Source organism: Chroicocephalus ridibundus, chromosome 4 (genome assembly GCF_963924245.1).
Source record: "Chroicocephalus ridibundus chromosome 4, bChrRid1.1, whole genome shotgun sequence".
Taxonomy (NCBI): Eukaryota; Metazoa; Chordata; class Aves; order Charadriiformes; family Laridae; genus Chroicocephalus; species Chroicocephalus ridibundus.
The window spans coordinates 67,030,295-67,043,836 of NC_086287.1; the positions used below are offsets into that span (position 1 = coordinate 67,030,295).

At 54.7% G+C, this 13,542-nt stretch overlaps 1 protein-coding gene across 2 annotated transcripts in view; it reads left to right on the top strand.

Annotated features, from left to right (window-relative positions):
* Positions 1-11,832, top strand: part of LRFN5 (leucine rich repeat and fibronectin type III domain containing 5) — a 52,181-nt gene extending 40,349 nt beyond the window's left edge. Inside the window, exons 2-4 of one of the 2 annotated variants that reach the window (XM_063333700.1) lie at positions 2,387-3,794; positions 4,476-5,188; positions 11,410-11,832. In XM_063333700.1, coding sequence (XP_063189770.1) covers positions 2,407-3,794; positions 4,476-5,188; positions 11,410-11,519 — 2,211 coding nt within the window. In that variant the 5' untranslated portion in view covers positions 2,387-2,406 and the 3' untranslated portion in view covers positions 11,520-11,832. Of the gene's footprint in view, positions 1-2,386; positions 3,795-4,475; positions 6,023-11,409 lie in introns of those variants that run through there. The other variant, XM_063333699.1, reaches the window with a different exon arrangement.
* The last annotated feature ends 1,710 nt before the right edge of the window (positions 11,833-13,542 follow it).

Sequence of the window (13,542 nt, forward strand, 5' to 3'; positions counted from 1 at the left end):
GTTTGTTGCTAGATCTGGTGGGCAGTCATTTATTTTCATACTCACTGCCAATGGGTCCGGTTGAGGCGTGCTCGGGCGCTGCCGTTCTCCCCGCAGGCGGGAGGCATTGGTGCTGCGGTGCCTGGTCACTCCGGCCGTGCCCCTGCGCCGGACCTCACCGGCAAAACCTCAAAGACTCTGCTAAAATCTGAAGAACGCCATGTCCACTGGTGGGTAACCTTGTCATAACCTTGTCGCTCCAGCTGCGGTTTAAGTCTACGTCTCCTTATGCCACCGTTTCATCTTCTAACAGTATTTCCAAACTTGTGAATGCGCCGTGCTGATTTGGTTTTAATCTTGTATAGCTCTTCAAATGAACTTGGCTGAATCCAAGCACATTACTTTAATCACAACTACAAATCTAAATTAGCAGTATTAAGTTAGAAAATCTAAATGAGCGTGATGTCCCCAGCCAAGGCTGCCTGGGGACCCGGCAGTCGTGCTGCAGATGCCCTGAGTTGCCGAGTCCCTTTGAATCTGTTACCTGCCAGATCTCGGTTAAAAGAAAAAGGTCCCACCTGGAAAGGGTGTGTGATGGCCCATGGCCATGACTGCGGCCACCGCATCGGGAAGTGGCCAGCCGGGCATCACCGGTGGGGTTTGGGAGCGGTAGCAGGCGGTTTGCTCTGCCGTCCTTCCTCCTCCGCTGCTCGGCATCACCATTCTCCTCCATGTCCGTCTCACCTGCAGGACCCCCAACCCGCAGTGCTGGCGTGGGCCGGACAAAACTGAATCCGCAAAAAGTGTTTGGACGCTGCCCGGGAAGATTGGTTTCTGCTGCAGTTAGTGGTAGCAGTGACAGTAACGGATCCGGTAACAGTTCCCAGCGCTACAGCAGTGAGGGGCCATGCCCGCAGCAGCATACTCAGTTGAAGACTTCTTTTTTTTTTATTTTCCAATGGGGACTAAAGAGTTGGAATCAGTAGTCATGATTCGTACAGCCCCCAGGATCAGGAAAAAAATAAATGGGTAGTGCTGAAGAGCAGGGTTTAGAGGTTGATATTTTCACTCGTCCTTTTTGCACCTTGTTGGCTCCTCTTAGTTTGCGTGGCACTGTGCATGGACTATGGATGGACTGGACAATAGGAGCAGTAGTTGTTGTTCTGACATTAAAAGTCTGTAAATATCCATGACGATTCAAGACTCCTGCTTATGGCTAGCTGTGAGACTATTTTATTTTGGATGAGCTTCATTAGTACATTTCTGGGATGATAATATGTCTGAGTAATCCGTTCTGTACGTGTATGACTTTATCAGTCCCGAAGGGAGACGAGTGCTTCATTTCCGATGTGGCGTCCCGCAGAGCTCCGTTGCTCACGATGGCACGAGTTCCCTCTGGGACACGTAGGTGCGTCTCCACAGGAGTGTGCCCCCGCTCCCAGAGGAGTGTCCTCCCACCCGCCCGCGCTGGGAGGGACGTTGGGGGCTGCGCAGGGACCTGCACCGCGGCCCTCGCCGAGCTTTTGGCGTAGGCACTGATGGATGATTTCATTTAGCGGGTGTGGGCACTGTTGTTATCTTCCTTGTTTCCATACTCCGCGAGGATCCTGGATCTGGCGCTGTAAGAGATAAGGCTAATTGAACTGTCAGGCTTTCTGGGAGAGGAGTGCAGCACTGCTGGCTCTGGCAGCCGGGAAAACAGTGATGATCTAAAATTAGCCCACGTTCCACTTTTATTTAGATCCATGTTGTTGTGGGGGCTTTTCTTGTGGTTGTTTTTTTTTTGTGTTTTATTTGCATTTTTGGGGTTTGAATGACATAAAATTAGCTCCGTCTGAGTTTATTCTGAAAATAGCATTAAGAGCTTAAGTGTTGGCTATAAACCCATTGAACTGCCATGATTTAGAGGCCACTGTGAGTTTTAGCTTAGCGAGTAAAGCACACATGAACCATCCCTCATTTTCAATACCCAAACGGCATTATGGCAAAGTAACTCCAGAGCGTGAGGTCAGGAGCACCCGTTGGAAAGCCGAGTGCCTGGAGTGGAGGTGCGTTGTGTGGTGAGCTCTAGCAGGAGGGGCCCGAAAGGCACCGCTGACGCCACGTGTGGTGCCACCAGCTGCTTCCAGATCATGTTGTCGGTTGTGTGTAAGTGTCTGGGTGTCTGTATATATCCGTGTGTGTACGCAAACGTGTGTATCTCTCAATGGTTCTTCTGGAAGGTAGTATAGAAGCTCTTATGTCAGGACACGGAGAAGGATAAAGACATCAGGTAACAAGATGGGGATGACACACTGTGACACGAACCTCGGTTTGATGATTTAACCACAGACGGTTCGTCTTTGCTTTTTTATTTTGTCATTTTCTTCTCTTGCAGAGACTAACAGATGTTTGCTCTTCCTTACAGGCTCTTGAACCTGATCTACAATGGAAAAACTGCTTTTGTTTCTGCTGTTCATTGGCATAGCGGTGAGAGCTCAGATCTGCCCAAAGCGCTGTGTCTGTCAGATTTTGTCTCCGAACCTTGCCACCCTTTGTGCCAAGAAAGGGCTCTTATTTGTTCCTCCCAACATTGACAGGAGGACCGTGGAGTTACGGCTGGCAGACAACTTTGTTACAAACATTAAAAGGAAAGACTTTGCCAATATGACCAGCCTGGTGGACCTGACGCTCTCCAGGAATACAATCAGTTTTATTACACCTCACGCATTTGCAGACTTGCGCAATTTGCGGGCTTTGCATTTGAACAGCAACCGATTGACTAAGATCACCAATGACATGTTCAGTGGACTCTCCAATCTTCACCACTTGATACTTAACAACAACCAGCTGACTTTAATTTCTTCCACAGCTTTCGATGATGTTTTAGCTCTTGAGGAATTGGATTTGTCTTACAACAATCTGGAAACCATCCCCTGGGATGCGGTGGAGAAGATGGTTAGTTTGCACACCCTCAGTCTAGACCACAACATGATTGACCATATTCCTAAGGGGACCTTCTCCCATCTCCACAAGATGACCAGGTTGGACGTCACGTCTAACAAACTGCAGAAGCTACCGCCTGATCCTCTCTTCCAGCGAGCTCAGGTACTGGCAACCTCAGGAATTATCAGCCCCTCGACTTTTGCGTTGAGCTTTGGTGGGAACCCTTTGCATTGCAACTGCGAGCTTTTGTGGCTGAGGCGTCTTTCGAGGGAAGACGACCTGGAGACCTGTGCTTCTCCCACGCTCTTGTCTGGCCGGTACTTCTGGTCGATCCCTGAGGAGGAGTTCCTGTGCGAGCCCCCTCTCATCACCCGGCACACCCACGAGCTGCGGGTGCTGGAGGGCCAGCGGGCAGCGCTGCGGTGCAAGGCCCGGGGGGACCCCGAACCAGCAATTCATTGGATCTCACCTGAGGGCAAACTGATTTCAAATGCAACGAGGTCCGTGGTGTACGACAATGGGACGCTCGACATCCTTATAACGACGGTGAAGGATACGGGCTCCTTCACCTGCATTGCTTCCAATCCGGCTGGGGAGGCCACGCAGACGGTGGACCTGCACATAATCAAACTCCCCCACTTGCTGAACAGCACAAACCACATCCACGAGCCCGACCCCGGCTCCTCGGATATCTCCACTTCCACCAAGTCAGGCTCCAACACGAGCAGCAGCAATGGGGACACTAAAGTCAGCCAAGACAAGAAGGTGGTCGTTGCGGAAGCAACATCCTCTACAGCCCTGCTGAAGTTCAATTTTCAGAGGAATATACCCGGGATACGTATGTTCCAAATCCAGTACAACGGTACTTACGATGACTCCCTTGTTTACAGGTAAGGCAGCCCCAGCCGCCGCAGCGGGGCCCTGCCAGGCTGCCTGGCACTGGCGTGCGGCCCCGGCTCCCGGCAGACCCCATGCCGGAGCCGCAGGACCCCACACCACGCTGTCCGAGCAGAGCCCTGCCTGGGAAGCAGATGGTGGGAGCTGTGGGAAACACTCAGGCAATTTTCTACTCGCAAATAGGGAAATTACCTTGAATGGTGTTATTTTTAGATAATCCAAGCGGACCTCTAATCCTCTGAACTAATCTGATTGGCAGAAGGGTTGTAAAGGTGGATGGGTTAAATGGATCTTAACGCTCTCAGCTTTATGAAAACCCAGGGTGAAAGGTAAACGCGTTCCTCGTGGCGCTTTCCGGCGGTGCCCATGCTGGTGTGCGAGCGGAGCGCAGAGAGGCTCTGTGCCACCAGCTCTAACAGTCACACCATTCAAAACCCTCTTCGCTTGGTGATTTCTGTTATGTTTTTGACGTAGTCACTGTCATGGGGGGCTCTGCCATGCCAAGCCATGCCGGGGGGCTTGGCGGGGACTGCTGCGGCACCACACACAGGGCAGCAGCGGGAACGGAGGAGATGAGCTTTGGTGGTGGTCACCGTGGCCAGGGGCTGCAGCACACGGCGGGCGGTGCCTGCGGGTCTGCCGGGTTCATTCACACTGATTTCCTTCTCCCCCAGAATGATACCTCCCACAAGCAAGACCTTCCTGGTCAACAACCTGGCCGCTGGGACTGTGTATGACCTGTGCGTCCTGGCCATCTACGACGACGGGATCACCTCGCTCACCGCCACCAGGGTGGTGGGCTGCACGCAGTTCACCACCGAGCAGGATTATGTGCGCTGCCACTTCATGCAGTCCCAGTTCCTGGGTGGGACCATGATTATCATCATTGGTGGGATTATTGTGGCCTCCGTGCTCGTGTTCATCATCATCCTCATGATCCGCTACAAGGTGTGTAACAACAACGGGCAGCAGAAGGCCACCAAGGTCAGCAACGTGTACTCGCAGACGAACGGGGCTCAGATCCAGGGCTGCAGCGGGGTGCTGTCGCAGTCGATGTCCAAGCAGGCTGTGGGGCACGAGGAGGGCATCCAGTGCTGCAAGGCTGCCAGTGACGGCGTGACGCAGTCGCCGGAGACCGTCTCCAGCCAGGACTCGGCCACCACTACCTCCGCTTTGCCTCCTGCCTGGACTTCCAGCACTTCTGTCTCGCAGAAGCAGAAGCGAAAGCCGGGGCCAAAGCCAAGCAGCGAGCCGCAGAGCGAAGCTGTCGGCAGCATCGAGTCCCAGAACACTAACAGAAATAACTCCACTGCCCTGCAGTTAGCTAGCCGTCCCCCCGACTCTCTCAAAGGGGCCCCCACGTACAAAAGAGCACAATCAAAGCCAAGTAAGTTCCTCACTTTGCCAGCTGACGCATCCCGAGCCAAGCGCAGGCTGTCCCTGGGCGGCGAGCTGATGGAGCCCCGCGGCCCCGGCAGCGCCCGCGGCGCAGCTGGACTGCGGTCCAAACGGAGCCTGTCCATGAACGGGATGCTAGTCCAGTCAGACAGCTCTGATGTGGATAGTGGAAAAGCAACTTTCTCCAGTTCTGAGTGGATATTGGAAAGCACTGTGTGACCTGCTTTTTTTTTCTTTTTTTTTTTTTTTTTAATTTTCATTTTTATTTTAATGACAAACAAAACACCAAACGTTGTGTGAAACTCCCTCTCCTGGGGAATTGGATTTGGAAGTCCACTGTTGTCTTGCTGATTAATGGCTTGTTCATGCGGGGTTCTGTATAAGCCACCTAGTGCACACAGGGTTTTATTTAGTTTTCATTTGATTTTATTTAATATCAAAACCGAAGGCAACATTCAGAGATTAAAAAAAAAAAAAAAAAAAAAAGGAAAAAAAAAGATTAAGGGGTGAAAAAAAGCGTAAAGCGTGAAACAGCACCAGTGCCTTCCCTACTCTAGGACTGGCTTCCTGGTTCTGCGGTAGCAGAAAACAAAAGAGAGAGTTTTCACAGAAAAAGCCTTTTATAAAGGAAATGAAATTTCCTCTGAGCTAACAAATAACCACTTCTGGATCAATCAGTAAAATGATATTTTTTAAAACGGTCAGACTGTATATTTCTTTTCCGTGACAATGGTGTTGCCTTTGTTTTTAGGCAGATGCTGTACAGAAACAACAACGCTGTGTTGTTATGTTGTGTAAAATAAAATATTCACTCCGTACACCAGCCAGCCTCGCGGTAACTGCCCACCCAGGAGCCGTGCCCGGGGCTGCGGGCGCCGCGGGGCCAGGAGGAGGAGGAGGAAGAGGATGCTGAGGCCAGGGGTTCCTCTCCTTGCGCCGGGGCCCGGCTCACTGGGCTGGGTGCCGCTGGAGCATCAGGGCTCTGCCACCGGGTCTCCCCAGAAGGGTGCCCAACCCACGGTGCCCGAGCACCCTCGTCCCCTGGCTCTGGGTCCGGTGGTGGTGGTGGCCACCTGCCCTCTGTGCACCCTCCTCGGCCCCATCTGAGAGCCCGGGGTTGCCACAGCAATGGTTTTTCCAGTAAAACACGCTGCTGCCTGGCACCAGCGCTGAGGGCAGGCGTCTGCCCTGTCTGCCAACCCAGGCAGGGCTGGTTTGCTGCTGGGCTGGCAGAGCTGGCCCCCATCCCGGCAGTTGGCGTGGGGACAGCTGTCCCCTTCCTGGCACCTGGTGAAACGTGGGCACCTGCGGGGAATGTGGGGCATTGCTGCCGTCCTGCAGGACGCCTTCGGGGCAGGGAAATGGGGCTGGGTCGCGCTGCCGGCAGAGCGTGGGGCCTCGGGGTGCAGGCAGAGGGCTGGGCAGGGGCGGCAGGTCGACCCCCGGCCTGTGGGGCAGGGCTGCAGCAGACCCGTACGTGGCCATTGAGCGGCTCATAGTGATGGTGGGGATGATGACGGTCATCTCCTTTCACGTGGCCATTGAGCGGCTCATAGTGATGGTGGGGATGATGATGGTCATCTCCTTTCCTAGACGTTTTGGGGCATATTTCCTGTAAGCTCTACAGCTTGTTCCAGTTCTTGTTAATCCCTGTGCACAGTGAAGGGACGTGACAATGGTCTCATCTTCAGCCTGCTGTTTGATTGCGGGGCCTGAGGGGTAGAATAATTTCAGGACGCTATGGAAGGGCATGAACATATGGCAATAGGTGATAGCAATTGAGAACCCCGTGTTGTGAGGGTGGCAGGCGTGCTGCTGCTGCTCTGCTCGTTCTAAAGAAAAGTCTACGATTAACATTAAATAAACTTGTATGGTCATCATTTTTAAATTAGGGACAGCTTAACTCTGCAACATTACTGCATTCTCAGATGCCAAATAATATAGGTTTGGTGCGGGCTTTGTGGCCATTACAGTGATGGAATAGTTAAATTTTATGTCCTGTGTGCTGTTCCTGAGGGCAGTGTAACCCAGGCAGATGCCTGAGGAGACCCTGGCTGTGACCAGGGCATGGGCCGGCCTGAGAGCCGTGGTGGCAGGGAACGTCTGCCAGTGGGGACCGTTTCCCGGCAGCCCTGGTCCCGGCCTCCGCGGTGACCCCTCTTGCTCCCAGCCATCGTGGGTTGGTCTCTGCAGCTTTGCTGCCTGTCGTGGGAAAACAGAGTCTGCGTGGGGTGGTGTAAGGGACATAAAAAGAAGCAGCTGTTTCTTTTTTACAAAGTCATTCACTTCCCTTGGGAAATGCAGGGACCGAAAAAGAAACGAAGCCTCAAAATTAGAATACCTGCTTCTTGCTGGAGAAGTTAAAAGAATTAATAATAAAAAATTCTCTCCTTAGATTACTGTAGAAGGCAAGGTTCTTCTGGAGGGGCTGTACGCCCAGAAGCTGGCTGTTCGGGTGGTGCGCCGTCAGAGGCAGGAGGTGTTAGCCCAGGTTCTGGTCGTCTGGCCACGTCACGCATGGGAGAAGCGAGGAGCTGTGCCCGCAGCCATCACCTGCCCTGTGTGCTGGGCTGTGGGGAGAGCGTTAGGGGCTTGCTGCTGGGCTACGGGCTTCAGTCCTGCATTTTGAAAACGTCAAACGAAAATGCTTTATATGTTGTCTAAAATTGGACATAGATGTGTCTAGAGTTTCGTGAAAGTGCTAAAATACTAATAGCTTCTTGTGGTTTAGGGAGGTTTATTTTTTCTACTTTTAATTTTTTACTCGAAGGAATCATTTTCTAAACACCGAAGCTGAGTGTTCTGTCCACGGTGCATCTGTATAAGCAGCTTAGAAGGACCATATGTCCCTGCGTTTGGTTTAATTCTCTGCTAATAGTGCAGGAATGGTTCAAAGCGTGGAAAGCCTTATGAAGGAGGAAATTCTCTGGCCTTTCTGTTCTGCAAAACCAGAGGTTGCCAACAGTTGGAGGCAGAAAAAGTGCGGAGGTGTCCCTTGACCAGAATGACATCGGTAGGGCTTTCTTCGGGGTGCAGCCCTCCAATGCTTTCTAATGCTTCAGAAGTGAGAATAGGATTTAATAAACCCCGGCAGAGCGTTCCCGGCCGGGGGTGATGGGTGCTGTCCGGGGGGTGCTGGGGATGCGGGGTGGCCGTGGCTGGGTCCCAGGCGATGCTGACCTGCCCCACGGGGCATCGCCCACCTGCGGGGCTGCTCCATGTGCGCTTCCTGGGAACAGATTCACCCAGGCTTTAGCCTGAGGTGGTGTCTCCTTTCACAAGCCCCGGCGGAGGAGAAACTACTTTAGAAATGTGTTTACTCTTATGAAAATTGCTGGCACATGCTTCCTCTCACACCTTTTCCTGATCCGCCTCCAAGAGCACAGGCGTTGCGGTGAGGAGGGTTGGGAGGAACAGTGCATGGCTGGAGAAGCGGGGCTTTGCTGGGTGACAGGTTCGTTGTGTCAGTTGTTTTCTGTGCTGCCTTTCCGCTTGTGTTCTGGGCATGTTCCTTACAGTCAATACATGGTACTGCTCCGCTCTGGCTGCCAATGTGGCTTTATTTCTGCCAGCGTGTTCCCGTGTGTTTGACAGCCCTCCCCATGCACCCGGGCAGCCCTGCTGTAATGAAGAATGAACTGGCAAGTTACAGCCATGTGTCCCGTGCCCGGGAGAGGGGACACGGCTCCTGAGCACACACCACTCTGGCTGGGACGGGCCTGGAGCCTGCAGTGCCCGGGGTGGCTGCTACCACGGCACACTGCTGGCGCCAGGGGTCCCACCGGGGTGCCACCATGATATTGTGCCGTCCCTGCTGGCTGCAAAGCTCCTGGAGGCTCAAGGCTTGCTGCCAGCAGCACAGGGACGCTCCTGCCTCCCAAGGACCGTGAAAGCCCTGCTGGCCACCGCTTCGGGACTGCACCAGCATCTCCCAGTACCTCCTTGGGCACCTGAGCACGGTCACTGCGCCAGGTGGACACCTGGCATTGAGCATCCTGGGCCAGCGGAGCCACACTGAGACATGAAGGCCAACGGTGCTGCCGCAGCCAGCGCTGGCTACGCGTGTGCCCCTGAGAAGGCGCCGTGCTGCCTGTCCTGTGAAACCGCACCTGGAGCCACGGCAGGCACCGGCACAGAGAGGGACCGCCCTCCTTCCCGCGGGAACTGATGCAGCCAGAAGAAGGAATGGTCACAGCTGCTATCTCTTACTGTCGCTTCTCTTGCTATGACTGGAGAGGAACGGGAGTCTCAGCAGCACCGCTCGCAGAGCAGCAACATCCGTCAGTGTTGCAGTGGCTCAAGAGTGTTCACTGTCCTGGCCAGGTGCCGCCTGCAACCAGGGGTGTGCTCTCGCTCTCCTAAAGCAGCACTAACAGCCACGAAATCACTCAGCGCCTTTTCCCTAGGAACGTAGTAATTTTAATGTTGGTCAAAGTTCTGGTTTAAAATAAGCAAATGTCAGTCACTGGGGTCCTGCGTACAGAAAACACGTATCCCGTATTTCCCCTTTGCAAATGTGTTTCTGGGTGCCCTGCTGCGTGTCGGGGTGTCCAGACCTACTGCCAGAGCCTGGCTGCCGGATGGGGCCGTGCTGGGTAAGTAACGGCCCCAGCACCTGTCTGCCCGGGGCTTCCAGTCCCTCTGCGGGTCCTGCTGCGGCGCTGCAGCCCCCGCCGCCGCTGCTGCCCTCGGAGCTGCATTGTCCCTCGGGGCACGCATCGAGGGCTTCTGCCGACACGGGCAGCAGTCTCGTCTTTCGTTCCGTGCAGGCGGGTGCATCGCAGTAGGCATTGAATGTCAGATTAAATCAGCTCTGTACGTAAGAATACACGCGCCCTACGCTGACTGTCACTGTTTGAATGTGGCTGGGGTCTGGCTTTCACAACTCTACGAACGTCCACGAAACCGAAATGCGCAGGTTAGTGGGGGCTAAAGCACCTACACCCTGGCAGCAGTAATATAAGCCCAACAAAAGGCAAGTCGTACTGGTCTTGCTGACGTAGACTTTTAATGTAATTGATTTATTCACAAGAGCCGGGCGTGAAGGCTGCGGCTGTAGAAAGAAGGAAGCATAGCTTGGAAGGAAGGAAACTAAAAGGCAAAAAAAGCAAACGTGGTACGTGTCAGCTGCAGAGAGACCCCACACCGGAAACTTTGAAAATGAACAGAGCAAGCTCCTGGATTTGTTGTGCTAGAGCAAGCTGTGTCACCTCAGGTTGTTCCAAGCACTGCACTTCAGAAAGCATTCCTGTCATAAATCCGGGAGTTGAGAGCAAGTCGGTGTGCGGAGCCTGGTGCCGAGCTGGTTTCCCCCAGACTGCAGTTCTCCGTGGGAGTGCCAGGTCGCTGCTCCGGAGACGTCCGCCGTGTTTTGTGTGCAAGCCGTGCAGTCTCTGCAGGGGAAATCTCCCCTAGGAGAGGGAAAGGAGGACAACCAGTGTCCTGGGAGGGTGGCGGAGGGCAGCACCAGCCTGCGGGATGCAGGGACCCTGCCAGACCCCGGCCCTGGCTTCACACATGAGGCTGTAGGCAGTTGGAGCTGTAACCCCCAGCAAACCAAGGATCAATTTAAATCATGGCATCTAGTTTGTAATTACATACCACAACTGCAGCGTTGCATTCCCCAAGGTAAGTGAAGCCGTGCCGGGGTGGCCATGCCGGTGGGACTGCAGGCTCTTCTGCGGAAAACCAGCTGTCGCTATGCTGTGGACTGGTGGAAACGATGTGGGAGCTCGGGGCAGGACAGTTACACATCTGCACGGTCTCTACAGTGGCTTTTTCTCTTGCATGTAGACCTCTCGAAGGCAGGTGCTGGATTGGTGCCCATCCCCTGCTCCGTTCAGGTGCTTTTGGTTCTGTGCAACCCTCTGACCCTGTGCAGAGTGGGAATCCCTGCCGCGGGGAAAAGCCTGGCCTCATGAGCACAGACGCAAACCTAGAAACTGGGAAATTCTCTGATTCTGGAGCAATGAGATTTACTGGTTCCGTTGTGGGTTTTGGGGAGGCATTTTGTTATTTGGCTTTCCCTTTAGCAGCAGTAGCAGCAGCACCGCTGTGCAGCTCCCGGGGCTGTGAGTGCGGTGCGGTGCCTGGGCTGGCCCTGCCGAGCACCCCTGGTGCCACCGGCCCCGCAGCACGTCGGCTTCGGCTGCGGGGAAGGGCCGGGTCCCACTCCTTGTCCCTCACCGTCTGTTTTGTCTCTTTGCACAGAAGCTGGGGCCGATCCACAGGACGCCTGCCCTCCTCCGCTCCCCGAAAACGTTGCCACCGACGTTCTTACTCGGCAGAAAACGATACGGTTCCAACTCACCGAAGATTAATGTGTCGCACCGTGCTCAGCCCACCGAAACCTTTACTTGAAGCTGCAGCTGAAACCGAGAGGCCGTCGAAGTTGGCTGCGTCGCATAAACTTTCTTCCCCTGATCACAGATTGCCCATCTCCCATCTGCCACATTACGTCTAAATACCTTTTTTTCTGGTGTCCAAGGTTTTTATAGAACTAAAAATTATGATGAAAAATCTGGTGGCAGCAGCTGCAGTCCCAAGTCATGTTAAATGTCGCCAGTGGTGAGTTCACAAACTGTAAACATGGTAGCTTATTTCACCTGAACAAATAAATGTTTTACTAGACGGCGTGGGCTGTTGGTTGATCCGGAGGGTTTTCCCGGCCGCAGATGTGCCTGTCTGGGTGCGGTGCTGGGAAGGGCCCCGTGCCGGCTGTGGTGCGTGCACCCGGCGGCGTAACGAGGGTTCGGGCTCAGCACAGCACAGGGGACGGCAGGGGTGGCTGTGTCTGCAGCGCGGGGCTCTGCGGAGCCAGCACAGAGAGATGTGACCGTCCCCAGCCCAGCTGCGGCCACCGCTGCCCCTGCCCAGGACTCCGGGCTGGGTCCAGCGCCGATGCCGAGTGCTGGGCGAGGGCACAGGCTGTAAATGGAGAGGGAGCCCCTGTCCCTGTCCCTTCCTGCTGTGGGGAAAGCCCTGGGGCCTCCAGAGACCCCCTCTCCTGCGGGTTACAGCAGCGCGGGCTCCTGCAGCACCATGTGCCGGGAGTGCCATGGAACAGGCACAGCACTGTGTGCCGGGAGTGCCATGGAACAGGCACAGCACCGCGTGCCGCTGGCTCTTGTGCCATGTCAGCCCTCGCGTGGGGCCGGGGGACAGCTGGGGACCCGCCTGGGGCTGCACCAGCCCCTCCGGCCACGCTCCAGCCCAGCGTGACAGCGGCTCTTCCCGTCACGCCTTGCTTACCGAACAAGACCAAGGGTTTTTTCTGTTTTTATCTTTTCTTCCCCGTCACGAATCCCATATGGCTTACAGATATTAGTTACAGCTTCTATGAAAACTGCAGTGAATCAACCAACTTTAATATAACTTCTGAAGAACAGATCACAGCTAGTGTAAGTACTTGCTGTCGGCACGACTGGCTTCACGTGGGCTGTGCGAAGGGCAGGCGGTGGAGCTGCCCAGACGCAGCTCCCCGGGGCCGGCAGCTCCCCCCGGGGGGGCTGGTCCCACCGGTGGCTTCTGCCGCGCCGTGCAGATGGTGGCCCTCGGGCTGGGCAGATGGCTGAGCAGGCTGCCCGTGCTTTGCCCACACCAGCGGGGACACCAACATCTCCCCAGGTGAAGGCAACCCCTGGGAGGAGAGTCTGCGCTGAGCCGGGAGCTTCACCCTTTGGGTTCCCTCTTGCTGCTCCCCCTCTGATGGCCGGCAGCCGGGCTGCAGAGCCGAGAGCAGCACCAGGGTCCACCCCAAGGCATCGATGATGGGGACCCCAACCTCAGGGACAGAAAACTCGGTGCTCGTCCAGCCGCACAGAACCCAGGGGTAAACGGTCTGTGTTTCATCCAGAGCACGAGAATGCCATGCCAAACGGAGACTTCAAAGGGAAAAAAACATTGATTTTGGTCAGGAGTTGGACTCATCGCTCCTGTTCTCACAAAGCGTGACCAGGGATCTTTCTGGCGCTGCACGTAGCCTGGATTTTTTGTGGATTATAACAGCAGCACATAGTGCTCTTCCCTTTCTTAACTGCGTAGTCTAATCAGGGTTCGAATTCTGGAAGAGGATGGGCCCAAAATAAACTACTTTTCAGTAAAATGTTTAGTGGAAATTGAATCCACAATCTCACCACCTCTCTTACTGCAGCCCCTGTGGGTTACAGGAGAGCTGACCTTTCCCAGAGAAGCCGGTGACATTCAGGGCTGCGAAACAGCAGGGCAGAGTGGAGCCGTGACTCGGGAGTGAGTGACAGGCAGAGCTGAGCGGCGGCTGCTGCCGCCTTTGACGCCCTGCGTCAGGCCGTGCAGCTGCCGAAGCCCTTATTAAACCTACAAGCT